Here is a 20842-nt window from a genome sequence, read left to right as displayed (position 1 = left end):
AATTGTCCATAGGCCTGAGTGTGAGTGGTTGTTCTGTGTCTCTGTGTGTTCCTGTGCAGGGTGTACCCCACCCCTCACCCAGAGTGAGCTGGGATTAGCTAATTAGCCAATCTCAAGAAATAACACACGCCTTGCCATAGAATAGTTGAACAGCCAAGTGTTCGATTACTTTTGGTCCCTTAAAAGGTGGAGAGCACATGTAAAATGTGTTGTAATTCACCTGAATTGGATGTAATACCCTTAAGTTAAAGTTGAAAGTCCACACTTAAAGCACATCTTGATTGTTTGTCCATTGTAGTGTAGTGGTATACAGAGCTGAAATGCTGAAAATTGTGTCAGTGTCCAAATATTTATGGCCCTAATACTCATATAAACGTCATTGCATTATCTTATGTCATATAAAAATAGACCTTCCAATAAGTCATTATTTATCAGAAGTACGTTTTATACATGCAATTGATGATGGGTATTTTTTTAAGTCATAAATGTATATGTTCATGTATTTCAGGGACATGATGATAATATGTCATTACAGACATGGAAATGTAATTCTTGACAAAGGGAAACATGTGTTATATGCCATTACTGTATGGGGTCTTTGCAGCAATAAGTGTGGTGCACTGAAGCTGCATCTGGCATTCAAAATATTGTTAAGGCTTTTGGTCTTTTGTTGGGAACAGTGTTATTCCTTCTACATAAAGGCAGAGGTGGCCTGATGGAACCCTCTATCACATACTTCTCTTTGGTGTTAATTTAGCGCCACCCAAGTGTGGACGTCCATACAACTATCCTGCACTCACTCAGCTGACTCATAACTAACTAACTAAATGAGTAAAGTAGCTTCAGTGTTCTAATATTCTAGAATGGAAGTGTTCCTTCTTCCAATCTCAAGAATTAATTGTGTTGCTGTTTAAAGATAAGAAAACAATTTTTACAATGAGCTTTGAAACGTGAATCATAGTGAGATTGATTTTATAGACTCGGACCTGTTGTCAAAATAATCAGTGATGTCCCAGTCATAAAATTCAATCATAAAATTCCAGTGCACGCTGTTGCCAAGGCCAAACTGTTTTTACATGCGTACACTGTTTTGATAACTTTTCCATTGTGTTCTGCACTTAACCTGACTCCAAAACTGAATCCCCTTTCTTACAATCTGAATCCTACCAATAAGGTTACGTTTGCTAACAGAAAAAGCACTACAAATACTTTAAAGCTCAAACACAGTGAGTTTGTCTCTCTGTGTTCTCCTTTATTTTTGGCTTTAAGAGTCTCTACTTTTATTGTTTTGACCTTGAAAATTGAGAAAATTTATACAGAAACATTTTGGCCGATCCTTCTTTTAGACTGGACCTATAATAGCTCCAGTCTAGACTCAGGTTAAAGTGAGGGTGAGCTCCTTGATCTTTTCCTCCCAAAAAGCTTACTTCATCGTAGTATTACCATTTCCTTCAGAAAGTATACACTGGCCTTAAATTAGGGACAAAAAGATTTTTTTAAATTTGTGCCCATGCTGCCATGTTTGGCACAGATACAAATGTTGTTGCAGAGACATGACAAATGTTGTGTCCCAAATTCAGTTCATTCGTCAAACTTTTTATTACCATTTACTATTTGTTCATTATCCACACTTCCTTAATAATAACAATAGATTAACAATATTTCATGACTGAAACACAATATGAACCCATACATCCATGATCTAGAAGGCTTATCAGTGCAGAGTGATATCTGGCAAGGGCAGGGTACATCCAGGACAGGTCAACAACCTAACACAGGGCCAACAGATAGAGACAAACAGCCATTCAATGAACTTGCTTGTATTTGGACTGTAGGGTGAAGCTGGTGTACCCAGATGGAACCTGCACAGGGGCAACTCGCAAACTCAACACAGAAAGGCCTTAGGTCTGGGGTTCAAACCCAAAACCTTCTTGCTGTGAGGTGACAGTGCTAACCACTACCACCATGCCAGCCAATTCAAAATAGATATGCATGGATAGTAACATCACCACACAGTCTTACCCAACTAAATAAAATCAATTATCTATCAATTCTATACCATAATTGTATATGATGGAATTAGTTTGTTACTTTATACAATGGACTCAATTACTTCTTTAGCAGCACATGTGTGAACATGTCTGTTGTATTACTTAGCAGGTATTATACCAAGAGCAATTTAAGAAAAATAAACAAAGTGAGGAAAAGGAACAGGAAGTGCTCCAGACAATGCTGCAGAATGGTCGGTGTTCGCCCACGGCGCCATAGGAGCTAGAATCATCAATGACTGCTTGTATCATACCAAAGAATTAGGTCAGTAATGGACGTAACTGAAATAATAAAATAAAATAATAAAAAAGACACATTACAAAACTTTAAATGGTTCAAGACTTATTACATACTGCTATTGATGTCTTTATATTGTCGTAAATAGTTTTACCACCGTGATAGCAGGTCTTTGATTTCCAAAACAATTAGTAAGTAACTAGTAAACTATTAATGCCACAAGACGGCAGTCACCAGAATCAAAAGTCCGAAAAACACAACCACCAACCAAATCCATGAGGAAATATGAACTAAATTAGGACTTTGTGGCACAGAGCCATCATGACACAAATGATCTACTTCATGGAAATATAAATAAAATTTCTCACATTCCCATTAAACAAAACAAAACCATAGACTCATGACCAATCATCTGACTCAACCCCTACTTTATCAGATCTTATTTACCTTTGCGTTGTGTTTCCACAGACCCAGTGTTTAGCTGCTAGCGACTGAAACTTAATTTTTTCGCACATGACCTAGGAAAAACTATCACAGTACCAACTGCCCAACAGAAGTCTGGTAAAACAACTCATTAGAAATAGTTTTAGATCGCTGACAGAAGATGCAAGGCAGCAGAGAGAAAGGCAGTGAGCTGAAGCACACAGTTGTGACGGAAAACTGTATCAAAGTTCAACAAGACTTTTTACTACTGATGTTGAGGCTATTGACATCATCCAGCAAACAGCTGGCCTGCCAGTTACATTTTAAGGATGAACTGAATAGACTTTGGTCAAAGATAAAATGTTTTATCTATAACGTGGGACTTCACATTGGAGTTAAGTCAAAATTTCACATAAATTGTTCATATTCTATTTGTCTCTGGCAAACCAGAGATGACCCAACACAACAACAGAAAAGAGAATGACAAGGTGGAACATCTAATTTGTTGTTTATGTTTTCATGTGTCTGTTAATATTTTGGTATTTTTTCCATTTGCTTTACTTATTGTAGTTTCCTTTGTGGAGGACTTTAGTCAGATCAGTCTTTAAAACTGCCCTAGAAAATAAAGTTGCCTTGACTTGATCTCACTGCACTGTAGGAACTGATGGTGATATTGGTGCTTTCCAGTCTGACTCAATAAAGTTTCCTTTTTTCTTTATTTCATTTATTACATTTGGGGCTGACTTAAAAAGCATTTCTTTGTTCGTTTTTTTTTTTATTGATTCAAATTGAATTCATCCTTTATTTAGTTGTCTTTTATTTTTTAATGCATGTCTGTGCATTAAACACAGAAATATTATCTGAATGTGAACTTACTATGCATCATATCATGTTATCATGCATTACATGTATTACTCTTGTTAAATATAGTGTCACTGGGGGAAGGTTTTAAAGTAGCTGTAAGAAAAATGTGTGGAAATACAAACTGAAATAAACAAAAGACAAAACGATGATGATAATAATAACATGAATTAAAATTCTAAAGACAATTCCTACTGTAATAATAATTTTAAGATGGATTAATAATTATTTTAGCTCTTTTTATTTTTATGTTTTGTTGTTTTTTTGCTCGTGCAGTTAAAGGCTTAATCAAACTCTACTTTCTTCAAGAAGCTGGTTAACCCTTTGACTCTTATTGCCCCCTGATGGAAACAACATGTTAATACAAAGACAGGTGGCTTCAGTCTGGTCTGTTATTACACCATACTCATGACTAACTAGTTACGGATCATGTGCATATGGATTCGCCCATAAGCAAAACAAACTTTCCGGTCACCAGTGTAGTAAAAAATTCAGCAATTCAGCAAACATCATTCACTGAAACTTTATGAAGTCCTGTAGAGAACTGCAGAACTGTCAAACATTTTGTGTGAAGAGGCCCATCAGAGGCAGAATAAGGCAGCTAAGGCGGGTCTTGGCGTGGGATTCGTAGTAGGATTCGTAATATCGCCACTGGAGGGGGCACGTGACCGCTACATAGCAGACACGTGGCCTGGTTTCGTCATCCAGCTCTCTGCAAACACGCGCGCGCAAACACGCACGCACGCACACACACACGCACAGAGCCGCGAGAACAACGAGCTCTCACTCTAATACAAATTTTAAGAAAGTTACTCATTCCGGGTCTGCCATTGATTTGAGGCTCATCGCAACAGAAGTCATTCGTAAAACTTGAATAGAACTCAACCGAACATTTTCTTTTTTTGCTTCATTGAGCTGCTGTTTAAAAGCTGAAGTTGCTGAAGAACGACTGTTAAAGTCCATATTCAATATGTATATCTGGTATATATTGCTATTTTATTATATATGATGAATAATGAAAATGTATTCACTCCAAAAAATAAATTGATAAAAAAAATGATTACACAATATCCATTTAAGCCTCATGTTCAAGCCACAAGTGTTCGGACTACAAGCTAGTAGCACATGCGTCTCTGTACACCGGAACATGAATGGGAATTCCGCCATGGTGTAATTCATCTTTTCGGCCCCTACCATCTTTGCTGTATCAGTGAAGTAGCTACTGTGTGCAGTCTTTAAAGGTCGCTCCCGCCGTTAATGTTCAACTGAACGGATTCATCTCATAAAGTCAGTGTCGTCTCTTCAGCAGCATCCTCCCTGGAGCTGGAGGAGGAGAGAGGTAAGGGCTTTTAGCATTTCTGTGTTCAACATAAAAGCTGAACAACATGAGTGACGGTGTGTGTAGTCATTGCCAATACCTGGTTAATTCCGGTAGCTGGGCATTATCGTTATTATCTCTCTGACGTTTTTTCACGTATGTCCGAAGAACCCCCCCAATTCTTTGTGCTTATTTTTTGCCATGTTAGCAGCGCTATGTTAGCTTAGCACTGGAAACAAGTGGAAACGGGAAGGAGCTCGGGACTTAGACGTTTGCGTCAAAAAGTTGATCTGAAGCGAGATTGGTGATCAGCGAGACCAACAACTGTCACAACACAAGCGTTTCATTTTACAACACCATAGGATATATGTGTGTTTCAGACTGGGGCTGATGACAGGTCACATTGTAACATCATCAGAAGCAGCAGTGTGTGCAGTTTCTACAAGTCTCTGTCAGAAATAGGTTGTGTGTGATACCACGCATGCCCTTACATAGTGCCCAAAGACGAAAAAAATCACCAAATGTGCGAGAAAAATAAAAAATAAAAAAGCGGCAGCCTTAGAAATGGGTACTGGTTGGTTATCATCACACCTGCTGTTATTTAAATGCAATCTAGCAAAGTTCAAAACAGCGAGCGTTGCAGTGGTGACTGTTGTTTTCTCCTGTCTTCTGAGCAGAAGAAAAAAGGACGTGCCAACTGATTAACGTGGGAGCAGCCAAAGGAATGAGCATATACCAGTCAGAGCAATGACAGAGAAGTGAGTGTGGGGGGAGGTGATCAGCACGTCGACTCTGACTTGACAGCATCAGCCACCCTGTCTCTGGTGATGGAGCAAGAGGAAGCGGCAGTCAGGGTAGATGCAGACTCCCAGCTGATGTACAGGATCGAGCGTCCGGTTTATAACGAAGCCTTGATCCGGTCGCAGGTTCTTAACCGCAGAGACAAGTCCACCACCCTCCGAGAGAGAGTGGCTCACCAGTTCCGGTAGGTTTGCTCAGAGAACGCTGCCTCTTCATTAGTTCTGTGGAAGTTCTCTTTAGCACAGTGTTAAATCAGTTCAGGTATATTCAAAAGCGTAAAATATGCAATGCAACATTCAAACAGAAATCAGTTAACTCTATTTTCCCCAGGTAAGTCATTCCGTTGAATCCGATAGACAGCGCGGATATAGGATTCTGGATATAGATATAGATATAGATTTCTAAAATGCAATCGTTTGCTGCATTGTTAGGAATATGAAAGCTTTCCCTTTTTTTTTTCAATGTCACTGTAAAGGAAATGTCTTTAGACTGCGGGGTATAAAAAAGTTATAAAGCACACATAAAAAAGGGTGCATCAAGTTTGTATGTTGTCCAAGTTGTATGCCAGACATTTTTAGAGGTGTTGCTAATGAGCTGTTTCTTCTTATGTCACTGAACAAATTTTGTATTTAAGATCTGATATTTTGAACATAACCATGACTATTTCCCAGAACAACAGTGACATATAAAAAAAAAATTGATTGGTCCCACTGATTGGTGGGAATTTACTGCCTTGCCAAAAAACATACATTGGGACATTCGCCCATCTGGCTTTTATGGCTGAAATGTTATTAAAACATGTGTGTCTAGACGTAATTGATGCCATCACTGATTAGATTGAAGAGTTAATTGTCTGTAATAACATTTAAAAATCCAAGCAATTCAAACTCTGAGTGCATTGGGCCGAGCACATTGAGAAGTCTCCATAATTTAGTTTTCATCACTCGGGTGAATTTTTCGTCACAGCCGTTAAACCAGTAAGAGGCAGTAAAATCAACACCCTTTGCTGATGTGACTTATCTGGTTTATAGCTGTATTTGTCAAGTTTAATACCCTGGGAAACGTAATCCACCAATCACAAGCATGACGATTATCTGTTTCTGGCGGGATGTAAGAATTAAGAAATACCTCGTCTTTGTTTACCCATGAATATATGCTAACTTTATGTGTATACATGCGATTAGAAGTCAGGTGATTTGAGATATTTTAAAAGTTAAAGGAAATTTAACTTAGATAAATCATATGTTGTCTTTCCTAGCTGGAATTGAGAACTAGTGCCCGAAAACAGCATTGAACAACATTTGGGCTTCCTGTCTTTGATGGTGTAGTTGTAGTAAAAGCCTGAAAAATTGTTCCTTTAAAAATTAATCTTGTCTCTTTTCAAAGGTGTTCATCACAGAGGGCTAAGGCAGCAGTTCTAACCTTCCTTCCCATTCTAACATGGCTGCCATCCTATCCTGTCAAACAGTACTTGTTCTCAGATGTGGTCTCAGGTCTCAGCACAGGAGTTGTTCAACTTCCTCAAGGTCAGTGTGCTTCAGCCCCAGCAGCTCCACTGTGTTATACAGTAGCCATGAGCGACACCAGTAATCTGGAATGACATAAGGGTTAAATAGAGGGAAGGACCAGCTGCCAAACTCCTAAAGGGGCGTCAGTTGACTTCATGCTGTCTTTGTTTTGTTATACTGCTGGTCAGAGTTTGTGATGCAATAACTTTGCTGCTATTGGACTGTTCAGTGTCTTTCCAACTCTGTCTCTGTTTGCTCTCACCAACAGGTCTAGCCTATGCTATGCTGGCTGCTGTGCCTCCAGTTTATGGCCTGTACTCCTCATTCTATCCTGTTCTGCTTTACACCTTCTTCGGCACATCCAGGCACATATCAGTAGGTGAGAAATCAACTTCAAGATTCTTGTGTCTGGGATGCATAGTTCCTCCTGCCAGCTGTATTGGGTACCAGCAGCTGCGGAGGTGCCACTTTTGGGTGTTAATACCAATAGCAGGGCAGCAAATCTCACAGATCCTATTAACTTAATGCTGGCTTTTTGTTGTCATGTAATGTGGCATTTGATTATACGCTGCGCCGCACCGCAGAATTACTGTTGCTGTTCCTCTCCAGCTTTCCATTCTTATGTAATAACAGTTAAAAAAAAAATCGTCCTAATGTTTCAATGTTGATAAAAGCTACTTCTCACGACTAACTAAGATTTCTAACTCCTGACTTGAAGCTAAGTGTGACTTGGTTGCCAAGGCAGCACATATCGATCTCTAATGGACATGTTATGCCCAACTCATGAGAGAGCATAACAAAGAAAGGGAAGGTCCACACAGTCACAAATCAAGTATCACATAAGTTTAATAAAGATAACTAACCAATATTACTCAGGTGAAAAACATCAGTAATCAGTAATTGAAGTGTAGGGTGCATGGATGCATGAATAGTCAAAGTAACAAAAAGAACCAAACAAACATTACTAAAAACCAAACAGCCATGCTGGGAGCCCAGGTGGCACCAGCCCTGCAGCAGAGATAGACATCTTGCATTCCAGGACTCTTATACAGGGTCAGGGCAGGTGTCAATAATGAGAGGGGCAGAGCCAGCAGACAAAAAATGGAAAACAGGGACAAAATGGCCTATGGCCATCACAGACAAAATATTTCAGTACTTTCACTAAACACGTCGTCAACATGGGCTGTAGCCACAAAAAGAGACGTGTGGAGCATAGACTTTGTAGCATATTGATTTGTGGACAGCAGGTGCTCTTCTACCTGCCACTTGCCCTCTTTTGAGCCCATCTCTAGCCTTAAGATTTACAGGAGAAAAAAAACTACAATGACCCTCATTGTGACTCATGAACTCTGAGCTTGTGTAATAACATGAAGTAGTTTGGCGCTTTGTTAGATTGTTCTTATCTAGTGCTTCTATTGCTATTGACCAGTCAAAGCACATAAAGAAATTCATGCCCCATTCATCCATTCACTCACGCATTCATGGTTTACATCTATCCGCTGGCGGAACAGCCATACTGAGATATGTTGAGATGTGATAACGTCGTCAGCTGACTTGAGAAGTCAGGTTGTGAAATCATTGCCCCTCTGACACTTAACCGCTCAGCTACTTTACAAGAAGTGGCTCCAGCTCTTTTTAAATGTCAGCTCCAACCCATGAGTTTATCTAATGAAAGGGTATAATCAATCTGCCTATCCTTGTTCCAACAAAAAAGCTGATCTGAACTGAACAATGAGCTGCTGGTTGCACTGAAAAGTTTGTTCTACAGCAAGTTGCTTTTGAAATGATCCCCCAATTTTTGGCAGAGTGTGAGGGAATAACTGGGCTGCTGTTCAAATGCTGGGCAAGATGGCCTTTTCACTCAAAGGGATACACATACACACACTCTGAAGAGGTCATTGTAATGTATATGGCCAAGGCTGTATTTAAGTAGGACTAAGGTGAAATATGCCCATGATTCACACATAATGATGTTTGACCAAGGATGGTTGCATTTAGTGTGGTGCTTGCTTTTTCCTGCTGCCAAGCTCAACAAGCTCAAAAAAAAAAAAAAAAAGTTAGTCTGGTCGAGATGTGATAGTATACACAGTTTGACTGTACTTTATGCTTTCAGTTTATTCCTATTTCCTCCTAACTTAACCCAAGTGGATGTTGTGCCAGTGAAGGGGGGGGGGGGGATTCAGACCTAGAGACCTGTAGTTGTTCAAACTGCTATCTCTTTCACTCTTTACACAGACTTAGATGGCTAAATTATTTATTTGCCCACCACCCAAAAGTTCCTGTTCACTTTCTTTTGTGAAGCACAGTAGAGAAGTTATCTCAAATGCCCACTCTAACTTCCTCAATCTTCTGAATTTAAAACAGAGAGACTAAATGGGCTGCTGTTGAAGTGTACAAAGTCAAATGTTCATTCATTCATTCATCTTCTACTGCTCTGATTCCGGGTGGCGGGCTGCTGGAACTAATCCCTGCTCACCCTGGGCAAGGGCAGGGCCCACCCTGGACAGGCCACTAGTCCATTGCAGGGCCAACACACAGACAGACAGAGATGAACAACCGCTCACACTAACGGAGAATTTAGAGTCAACAATTAAGCTAAACATGTATGTCTGGACTGTGGGAGGAAACACACAGAAAGGCTCCAGGCCTGGCAACAGAAACTGACCGACTTGTTGTGGGACAACTACATTAACCACTATGCCGCATTGTTGCCCAAAAAGTAACAAAATCACAATAAGTTTTCACCTTTTATTTATTTATTTATTTATTTATTTATTTATTTATTTATTTTTAAGTTGTAACTGTTCTCTCCAGGCACCTTTGCTGTTATAAGTCTCATGATTGGGGGTGTTGCTGTGAGGGAAGCTCCAGACTCAATGTTTTATACCCTGCCTGCAAACGGGTCCAACATATCTGCTGTCTTGGATGTGGAGGCTCGTGATGCCAAGAGGGTCCAGGTGGCCATCGTGCTCACAACCATGGTGGGAATCATCCAGGTGAGTGTCAAAACAAAAAAGATGCTCAGTGAGAAGCTGAGAGCTGCTGCCGATCTTCTCTTAACCCCTATATAGTGATAATTTTAATGGAAAGTACATGCAATCTGATTACATGTGAGCTGAATCTAACCCAAAGTCTGACAGGGCACAATAAAATTTACTTTATATCTTCTCAAGCTCTGAAATTACTGTCTGGATTGGGATGTCAGAGTCAGTGTGGACATGTTCTTGATTTAATGTTTTTATTTTAAACAAAGCTGGGTAGTTCATTCCTTTCCCCTTACCTCTAACTGCCTTAATTACTTTCAGATCGCCTTAGGTCTGCTCCGGTTTGGCTTTGTGGCCATCTACCTAACAGAGCCTCTGGTACGAGGCTTCACCACAGCAGCATCTGTGCATGTTGTAATATCCCAGCTCAAGTATCTCCTGGGGGTGAAGACACAGCGTTTCAGTGGGCCACTCTCTGCTATTTATGTGAGTTTAGTCACTTCTGGAGGGTGTGTGACAGAATGGTCCGAATCTGAACCCAAATGCACGACTCGCAAGACAAAGTTGCAAGTTAATAAATGTTAATATAGAAAGTTCAACTCAAAATAACTCTTTGAAGAAACAAACTGGTCCGAAATTAAAAGCAAAAGTAGCAACAAAAGAGAGAAGCAAATGCTTGGAAGTCAGAATAGAAATAGAAACAAGACAACGCTTGGAAAAACTAGACAAGGTATCAACACAAATCATAAGGCTAAGCTTGACCCAAAAGATCAAAGTGTCAACATGCTCAAACTCTCTTCTTATTTCTCAGAGTGTCAAGGCAGTTTTCAGTGACATCACCAGCGCCAACATCACCACTCTCATCCTGGGCCTCGCATGTATTGTCTTCCTATATGGGGTCAAGGACATCAATGAGCGCTTCAAAAAGAAACTTCCTGTTCCCATTCCCGGAGAGATCATCGTTGTCATCGTGTCAACCGGGGTCTCGTATGGCCTATCTTTGTCAGAAGGCCACAAGGTGGATGTGGTGGGGAAGATACCAACTGGGTAAGCTGTGAGGTGTATTTCAGATTGGAATTTGCTGACTGTTAGATCTGAGTCTAACACAAAATGTAAGTTTCATAACTGGATCTGTTGGGTCTCTTTGAATCATTTTAAAAAGAGTTTGGTCTAGACCTGCTCAAATGTTAAGTGCCTTGATGTAACTTTGTTATGATTTGGCACTATACAAATAAACCTGATTTTATTTAATTTGATAACAATTTAAATGCATCTCAGCTGAAAGATATATGCTCACAGGGATGCAAATCTTTTCCTCTGTGTCGTCAGGCTTCTGCCACCTGCTGCCCCAGAGTTCTCTCTGTTACCCAATTTGGTCACAGATTCCTTTGCTGTAGCTATTGTAGGATTCTCAATGGGCATCTCACTTGCCAAGATCTTTGCCCTGAAACATGGGTACAGTGTGGACGGCAACCAGGTGAGTGGAAACATTTGAGAAGCTGCCGTCTATGTTACAGGTTAGTTCCAGGCCCCTCCGTGTGTTTATACATTTAGTGAGCAGATTTACTTTGGTACTAATTTAACTACAAATTTATGTGTGTACTTAGTGTTATTGTTCAAGTGGCATTCAGGTTTCATATAATCTAACATAGATCTAGGTTCTGTATTAATACTCTGAAAGTATTAAAGTGAAATAAAATTTTGCGCTTTGATGAAAACGAGACCTGTGCAGTTGATTGTGACATGTCCAGGATTCTTCTGTCTTTTGTCTGCCCCCTCTTGATCTACCAACTGCAAATTTTGCAATCATTAGTGCAAGTATTTTTTCACTTCCTCAGAAACTGCAGGATAGGTTTCTGTTTTTAATTCTGTTAAATAAGTTTGAAGCCACCTTCACTTGCTTTTCCCTCAGGAACTGATTGCCCTGGGCTTGTGTAACTTTGTTAGCTCGTTCTTCAAAACCTTTGCCATCACTTGTTCCATGTCAAGAAGCCTGGTGCAGGAAAGCACAGGAGGAAAAACACAGGTGACACAACTTCTTTAAAGTGAAAATGTAAAACCATAATAAGAATGAGAAAAATTTTTGACTCAGTTTGTGTGTGTTTGTTCAGATCGCAGGGCTGCTAGCGTCTCTCGTGGTGCTGCTGGTGGTGGTGGCCATTGGTTTTGTCTTTCAGCCACTCCCCCAGGTTGGTGAATCTTCCTCTTTAGCAGCTCCATGCCATAGACAGAGATGCAGACAACTTTATATTCTTCTGAGTCTGTTGAAATAAAAGCTGACAGCTCCGCTGACACAGATTTTTAAGTTACAAAAATGAGTCAGGGCACATTTCACTTAATGACATTGAAAAACCAATTTTTTTCGAGTGTGTCACAAATTTTTTTGTTCCCATGTTGTGTTTTCTTCTCTTCTACCTCTCAGACTGCGTTGGCCGCCATCATCATGGTTAACTTGTTGGGGATGTTCAAACAGTTCAGAGATATTCCTACCCTATGGAAGACCAGTAAGATCGAACTGGTCAGTGTATGAAATCAAACCCAAACCCACCCTAACATCGGAAATGGCACTCTGCAGCAACCTGCCTTATAGTTTACTATGGCTCTAAACTGATCTTATTTCAATGCTTTTATCCATCTTTTTTAACTTGCCATGAGCAACACATACCTGTGATGTTTGGAAAGAAAAGTAAAACACTCTGAGCTTGGGGTGGGTTTAAGGGAGGTGACAGCCTTGGTGTGACAACAAAGTTTATGAAGTACTTACATCTGGACACAGTATTACTTAAAATTGAATGCATCATATTAAACATCATTCAATCATTATCATCTTAGATCTCATGTCTCTCTACCATAGCTGAAGATAAATAAGATTTGCTGAGCATTTATCTTGTCCGTGGGTGACAGCTCTTTCCTTTTCAGAGCCTTAGATACTTTAGTAAATATTGTGTTGTTCTTTCTATTTTTTCCCTGTTCCCTTTCAGGCCATATGGTTCGTAGCTTTTGTGGCGTCTGTGCTTTTGGGCCTGGATTATGGCCTCCTGGTGGCAATCGCATTTGCTATACTAACAGTCATCTACAGAACACAAAGGTACTGATAAGAGGCAGCTGTTTGTCTTTTGCCTGAACGCCCAAATTTAATTTGTAAAATACTAGCCTCACATATCATAGCACCTGCAATCTGAACCCTCTCTTTATTTTTCAGCCCTAAAAGTGCCATCTTGGGCCACGTTCCAGGTACTGGGATGTACTGTGATTTGGAAGAATATGAAGAGGTGAATCTATCAAAAAACACCTCTGTTTGAACCCAGGAGAAAAAAGTCTGTTGATCTTAACACTGAATCTGGGATTTGTGTTTTGTTCCCAGGCTGTTGAATATGAGGGGATTAAGATTTTCCACTCCAACTCCTCAATCTACTTTGCCAACTGTGACCTTTATGTGAATGCCCTCAAGAAGAAGGTAATCCTAGTGTGTGTGTGTGTGTGTGTGTTTTACAAGAGTTAAGTTAAAAACAACAACAAAAAAAACTTATCCTATCTACATCTATAATCAATGGATTATGGATTTTAGCTTTTGAAAGGTGAAATTATGTTAGATTCATAAACATGTTGTCACCATCTAGGTCATCATTACTTTTAGACATGTAATTACATGGATTTGAAAATAATTTGGTGGCAGATTGACAGTTTCAGAGATGTTTTTTCTATGAAGGCTGAAGTTGTTGAGCTACATTGTGCTATATGGACATTATTTTCCACATCCCCTTCATGTGAAAGAAGGCTGGCTAGATAACAGATAAATAACTATCACAAATGACATCTTAAATCAAATATGATAGAGTTGAATCAACAGCTCTTTAATAGTTTAGATGAAAACTCAAGGAAATCCTAAACTTCATGAGGCAGGAGTTCATACTGGTATTTAACTGTTGTATTTTTTTTTTTATCTACATGGCATGAATACAGTTTGACTTAATCTGTGTACACAGCTGAGATTCAGAGTAAACATTTCTTATTCATAGGAATAATTACTCACTTTTGAGAACAGATTTATTTTCTTCCTTCCTGAGATATGAGGAAGTCAGTCCCTCTCACATGTCTCTTCTCAGGAAGCTGTATTATCTGTATGCAATACACAAGTAGTGATTGTCATAGATGATGTTAGAATCAACACAGCTCTGCCACTTCCGATTCAGCTATTTTACAGTTGTCACAACGTTTTAATCAATGTTTTTCACTATGACAGAGAGGACTCTATCTGGATTTGAATATCTTTTTTAAAAAATGAACATTTGTGGCAACTTATTGAAACAATGTACGTGACGAGTTTGACATGTGTAAGCAATGCCCTTTTATTTTAAAGGTCCCATGTTTTATCCCATGTGATGATGGTTTGTGGATTTAAGAAACAAAACCGTCTCCGTGTAGTTATGCATGTCCATGCTCTGCCATGTGTGCAGATTTTTTTGTTTGAGAAAGTATATCTGATTCAGATTTTACATGTCGCTTCATTGCTGATGTGTTTACAGACAGGTGTAAACCCTGAACACTTGCAAGCTGCCTTGAAAGCCAGAAAAAAACAGAAGGAGAAAGTGAACTATAATCATGCCTCTCCCTCAAAGATCTGTGTCAAGGTGAGTCCTGCTCTCATGTTCTCACTCCCTGCTTGACCTGTTGTGTATGTGTACTGTCAGATTTGTTGACATAGTCAATATAAAGCATGGGGCATTTGCACATCAGCATGTCAGGTGATTGTGTAGAAACTTGTTTCCACAGTGTGTCAAAATACAAATAAATAACCTCTGATAGTTTGAGCTCAAAATACCTGCTGGCTTCTTGAGATCTCAGTTTCTTTGATTGGTTCCAGTTTCAGAAGCAGGGAGTTACCTCTGAAATTGTGTCCAACAACCATCTGATGGAGGAGCAGAGGAACTGCCAGTCGGGAGAAGTTCACAGCGTTTCAGACTCAGAACAGTCAGTCTTCCTTAAACCTCCTGGGGATGTCACTTCCATTATTCTGGACTGGACGCCTGTTAATTTCATCGACACTGTGGGAGCCAAAGCCATCAAACAGGTTATTCTTTTTCCTCAGTGCAAGCTGCTTTCTATGTCAAAACAACAGAACAAGAGACCGTTGTCTTATTCTCTGTTTCAACAGGTAATGAAGGAATATGCTGCCGTGGATGTGCAGGTGGTTATCGCTGGCTGCAGCAGTAAGTATTATGATGACTCTACAAGGGAGGTTCTGAACTTCTGTTATGATTGAAACCACTTCCTGCAAGTTGGGTCTACGTGGTCTGGTCTTCAGGTGTGGCTGAGCACAGTGGCTGTTTCGTTGTAACATTATAAAGTTCCAAAGTCTTGATATCTAGATTTCAGGTTTCAGCTTCTGAATACAGAGTGCGATACTTTGCAAGCCTTATGAACTTAGACCTACTTTATAAACAATGAAGACAGTGACATCAACCTTCTTTGCTAAATGCACCTTTAAATGTTAAACATCAGTTAAACATCATTAGGCTTTAGTGTTCCCATCTTAACTTAGCCCATTAGCAAACATCCAAGATAAAGCCATGTGAACGCTGGATAAATATCAGTTTGAGATGATTGTTGCTACATCCTTCCAGAGACTAAAAAGAAAGCACAAACCATTTCAGAGATGTTTGTCCATCCCCAGGTTAGATTTCTGTGGATAGAGACACTTGTCGGTATAAAAAAAGGCTACCGCCTCCAGAAACACTATTCATTAGAATTAGCTTGTCTCTTCCAATATAAACTGAACACAATAAATGTAACAAAGAAGGATTATTGTATTAAAGTGAATTAGCTCCAGATGTTTGTTTCAAAAAAATTGTCAGTTCTTGGTGCATGACCCTCTAATCTCCACTGCAGTATTCAACTATTCTAAAAAAAATCTTTTTCATAGTTTTTGGAGAACTGTCATCAACTTTCTTCGTGGTACATGATACAACAAAGATTTGTGTACAAAGCTTCGGTTTGCCTTTAAAATAAATAAATAAATAAACAAATCAATCAATCAATCAATCAATCTTTGCTTTACTCTTCCAGGAAGCCTATTGGCTGAACTGGACACCTTACAGTTTTTCACTGGAGTCATGAACACAGACTTGGTGTTCCCCACTGTTCACGATGCTGTGCTCCACTGTCAACACTCCCATCCAGCAGCGGCTCCAGGCATTCAAATGACCAGAGAAGAGACGATACCTTCACCTTAAAACCAGCACAGCGCCAAAATGCTCCTAAATGGCAGCACGGAAACACTGTTCACATTGAACAGAAGCACTCCACATTTTGACTTCATGAAACAGTAAGTGCCAAGAGCAATGAGACAAAAGGTGGCTTTTAGCCTTTTATTCAAAATCAGGATTCCAGTGGATCCTTCAGCCTCTTCCTCAACACTAAGAGCTGCACTTTAACATATATTTGTAATTATGTTTTGTGTTGTAACTTATGTGCTGGGATATTTAAAGGCCAGGAGATATAAAGAGAGGCCAGTTTGTATCGTCATCATCACCATGCTGATACAGTGTTAATGGTTACTGAGATATTACTGTACTGATAGTTTCAGCTGCATTTCTGTGACATTGCGTATTTAAAGCAACAGCTAAAACTATAACTGGTCAATTTGCTGCATCATGTTTGTTGTTACTGTGTCAACTAGTCTGAGTGCAACACTATTGAAAAATGACATTTTATTGTGAAGCTGTTTTAGTATTTTTAAGGAAACTTTAGTTGTTAGGGTAAAACACAGGATGCCTTTCATGTTATAATGTGGTTATTGTCAACAGCATTGAGAATTAAATCTGGAATAAACTTTATTTAAGTGAGCAAATTGCAACAAGAAAGACAATGTTTACACAGCTTTTTGCACCTTGGATGGTGAAAAACCAAATGGGAAATTTTCTCACAAAGACACACACTCAATTGTAGGTCATGTATCTGGGGGTGGCGCTGAACTTGGCATAGGACTTGATGACCTTGTTAACAGCCTCCAGGAAGTCCTTCTCTGTGGCGATCTTCCTGCGGGCTCTGATGGCGAACATACCTGCCTCTGTGCACACACTGCGGATCTCAGCGCCTGGAAGGAAACATAGCAGATGTTCACTCCTGCTCACAGGATGCTTTTTTTATTTCTTAAACGTTAGACTTTTCATAGAAACAGGTGTTTTATCCCATAATCATCTACAGTTCACTGGGTTTTGTGAGTTTCTATCACAATGAAATTTTAATCTGTAAAAACTGAATCACTTGTTTGGGCAGCACAGCCAATAAGCGTTTAGAGCTCTTGCCTCACAGCAGGAAGAATGTGGGTTTGATTCCTGGGCCTAGGGCCCCCTGTGTGGAACCTGCATGCTCTCCGTAGGTTTGAGTATGTGTGGTGGTCTCTGTCTGTCTTTATGTGTTGGCCTTATGATAGACTGGCAACCTGTCCAGGGTGTAACCTGCCCTTGCCATGAACATTTGCTGGGATTGGCTCCAGTACTCTTCTCTTCTTTCTGACAGTGATAGAATCAAGTTGCAGTGCACCCTTATGGCCCTAACTGTCTACAACAGGACTGCAGACTGAACAGGGTTCTGAAGGCAGAGTTGAAATCCTATTCAAACTAACTGGGAATTGCTTTGCTGCCACTGAGACAAATTTCATCTGCTCTGTGATGCTGCCGAAAAAGAAGTGGAGCTACAGAAAAAAAAAAATGTAATGAGTTAAAATGTGATCTTCAGAAGACAAATGAGGACAAGGGGTGCTGCTGTGAGTCTTACCAGTGCTGTTGGGACAGAGACGAGCAAGCAACTCAAAGCGAATGTCTCTCTCCACACTCATAGAGCGGGCATGGATCTTGAAGATGTGCGTGCGACCCTGAAACACAAAATCAACAGAAGTGAGGTCCAGGGGCTCTTTAAAGAAAAATGGCATAATTAAAACCTGCCAATTTTCATGATTTGGATGCAGTAAGGTTGTTCTGGTTTCTGTATGTCAGTATCACTCACCTCCAGGTCAGGAAGGCTGAACTCGATCTTCCTGTCCAGACGTCCAGGTCTCATCAGGGCTGGGTCCAATGTGTCAGGTCTGTTGGTGGCCATCAAAACCTTGATGTTGCCACGGGGGTCGAAGCCATCCAGTTGGTTGATGAGCTCCAGCATTGTCCTTTGAACTTCGTTGTCTCCCCCGGCACCATCGTCAAAACGAGCCCCTGTCGGGTTCAAAAGCAGGACAAGGATCCACATTAACACAAATTTTGTGACAGAAACGGAATGATTGTTAGAATCACCAATGATCCTCGCCAATCTCACTTTTCATAATATGAGCACAGTTTTGGTCGTGAAGGATGTCACAACAGATATGCCATTACAAATGTACTATATGTACTATAAAGACTTTTTAAATACAGAAAATAATAAAAATCTTACCTCCAATGGCATCAATTTCATCAAAGAAGATCAGACAGGCTTTCTTAGTCCGGGCCATCTCAAAGAGCTCACGCACCATCCTAGCTCCCTGCAGATGAAGACAGAAGAATTAATCCTTCACTCCACATTCACACATCACCAGCTGCTGCTGTAGACTGGAGGCCTCTGCACTCACCTCTCCCACATACTTCTGCACCAGCTCAGAGCCGATGACTCTGATGAAGCAGGCATCTGTCCTGTTGGCCACAGCGCGGGCACACAGAGTCTTTCCTGTACCAGGGGGGCCAAACAGCAGCACGCCTTTTGGAGGCTCAATGCCCAGATTAACGAACCTCTCAGGCTATTGAGGAGAGTGAAGAAAGTGTTAATGATAAATCTGTAATTTTGGGCTCTTCCATATGGCAGAGAGAACCCATTTCTCACTCCACTCCAGATTGAGACTGGATTTCCAATAAATACTCTACTTGCATACTCACATGCAGCAGCGGTGTCTCAACCACTTCTCTCAGCTTCTCAATCTGCTCCTTACATCCACCAACATCACTGTAAGTCACATCAGGTTTCTCCTCCACCTACATTTGTACAAAGAGTCACTGACAGAACTGAAATGTTTCCTGCACAAAATGCTATTGCTTATTTTCATCTGCAGTAAAAAAATATGAATACATTTCAACTAATAAAATGTGAATGAGAGTTTTCATATTTCTAACTTCGGTTAAAAATGTCTCCTCAAGTCCTCCAGTGGATTCATACCTGCATCATTGTGACAGTGGGGTCAATCTTTGGAGGCAGAGGGATATGAATCTGGTACTTGTTTCTGTCGACACTGGGAGAGCAGAAGAGATTGCTTCACATAAATGCATTAATGATAAATGAAATAACATTTAATACTTTAAATGAATAATTATGCCTCACCCGACTCTCATGCCCTCTTCAATGTCAGTTGGAGCCACTTGGTCGCTCAGGTCCACCACAAACTTGGCAAACTGTTTGACGTTGATTATGTATTTTGGATCCTCTGAATCTGCATTGATGATTTTCGTGCATCTGTGGGGGACAATTATAACAGTTAACTTTAAGATTATGTTCTTGAGAAAATCTCCAGTTGAAAAGTCAGATCCAAAAAAATACAGCACATGAAACGTACAGTGTTTACAGTTAACACCCAGTTTGCTATACCTTGCCACTTGCAGCGGTTGCTCACTCTGCAGAGTCTGTTTGTCAGCCGCCAAATCCCACAGAGCTGGCGGGGCCAGACCAGTGTCCGACTCCTTGATACCTGAAAAAGCCAAAAATAAGCACATGGCACAAGTTAGAGCACCACTCAGTACCCAGTCAGTGGCTTCTCAGATCATTTCACACTGTCAAAAAAAAACAAAACACAAACAAGCAGCTTTATTGTGTGTTGTCATGCATTTATAACTTCGGTCACCTGTCAGCTCGTTGATCTTTTTGAGCAGCTGCTGGATGTCATCCTCCACTTGTTTAATCTGTCTGGAGTAAGTGCTTTGACCCTGGCAATAAACAGCAGGAGAAAAATGTAACGCGGCTTGAAAAACAATGTCACTATGGACCTCAGGTTTGCTAAGGCCATACTTACATAGGTTTTCAGCAGCGCGATGTCGCCTTCATCCAAAGCTGCGATGGGGATGAAAATAACATCAGTGATGTTGCACTCCACACAGTGTCGGCAGGCCGCTAGCATTGTTTAACCGAGTGCTGCAGTTTACTTCATAACATGATACACATTTCAAATTTGCGTTCGTTACTTTCACAGCAGATGCTTCAGAGTTGACCCCATACAGAGCCTCTGTTTAAACTTTCTTACCCATAGCTACACGGGGGCAGGCTGTTAAACGAGCCGAGCTAACTTTAGCCTCGAAGCTAACGCCGACGTTGATTTTCAAGCAAAGAAACCTCTCAAAACATTTTCGTTATTCGGCCGTTTTATTGCATTTTAACGGATACCTCTAATAGGCGAGTCATCCTTGTCCTCCTCCTTTGTCTTCCTCTGGTCGTCTCCCAGATAATCCGGCATATTTAATGTGAATAAACAGTTCCCAACAGAAAGGCTGAGCTGCTTCAGCAGCTAAACTGAACAATTACACAGCAGCTTTGAGTTTCCGCCGCTGTGGGCAACTCACCGGAAATACAGATCGAAGCTTTATTGAGATGTACCACAAAGAAACACGACGGAAAATTCTCATCGTATACATAATACTCGTATAGTATAA

The 20842-nt window shown here is 40.4% G+C and overlaps 2 protein-coding genes across 3 annotated transcripts; one reads left to right on the top strand and one right to left on the bottom strand.

Moving 5' to 3' along the window:
• Positions 1 to 4773: 4773 nt before the first annotated feature.
• slc26a5 (solute carrier family 26 member 5) lies at positions 4774 to 17059 on the top strand. Of its 2 annotated transcripts, XM_029494842.1 has the most exons (18): positions 4774 to 4909; positions 5566 to 5873; positions 7076 to 7215; positions 7466 to 7576; positions 10012 to 10193; positions 10503 to 10667; positions 10993 to 11228; positions 11511 to 11658; positions 12094 to 12207; positions 12293 to 12370; positions 12604 to 12699; positions 13163 to 13269; positions 13384 to 13453; positions 13546 to 13638; positions 14708 to 14812; positions 15046 to 15252; positions 15337 to 15391; positions 16248 to 17058. In XM_029494842.1, exons 2-18 carry the CDS (start codon positions 5716 to 5718, stop codon positions 16412 to 16414), a joined length of 2232 nt encoding a protein of 743 aa, XP_029350702.1. In that variant the 5' UTR covers positions 4774 to 4909; positions 5566 to 5715; the 3' UTR covers positions 16415 to 17058. The 2 variants fall into 2 exon arrangements, with proteins under 2 accessions (XP_029350702.1, XP_029350703.1); XM_029494843.1 differs by lacking the exon at positions 10503 to 10667 and having other exon boundaries at positions 16248 to 17059.
• psmc2 (proteasome 26S subunit, ATPase 2) lies at positions 16990 to 20728 on the bottom strand. Its single transcript, XM_029494844.1, has 12 exons — positions 20577 to 20728; positions 20209 to 20246; positions 20041 to 20122; positions 19788 to 19887; positions 19524 to 19655; positions 19362 to 19434; positions 19085 to 19180; positions 18784 to 18948; positions 18609 to 18696; positions 18189 to 18391; positions 17961 to 18057; positions 16990 to 17277 (listed from the first exon to the last, which is right to left on the bottom strand). Exons 1-12 carry the CDS (start codon positions 20644 to 20646, stop codon positions 17120 to 17122), a joined length of 1302 nt encoding a protein of 433 aa, XP_029350704.1. The 5' UTR covers positions 20647 to 20728; the 3' UTR covers positions 16990 to 17119.
• Positions 20729 to 20842: the final 114 nt, after the last annotated feature.

This window comes from Echeneis naucrates, chromosome 23, assembly GCF_900963305.1.
Source record: "Echeneis naucrates chromosome 23, fEcheNa1.1, whole genome shotgun sequence".
NCBI lineage: Eukaryota > Metazoa > Chordata > Actinopteri > Carangiformes > Echeneidae > Echeneis > Echeneis naucrates.
This window is presented reverse-complemented; position numbering and strand designations above follow the sequence as displayed.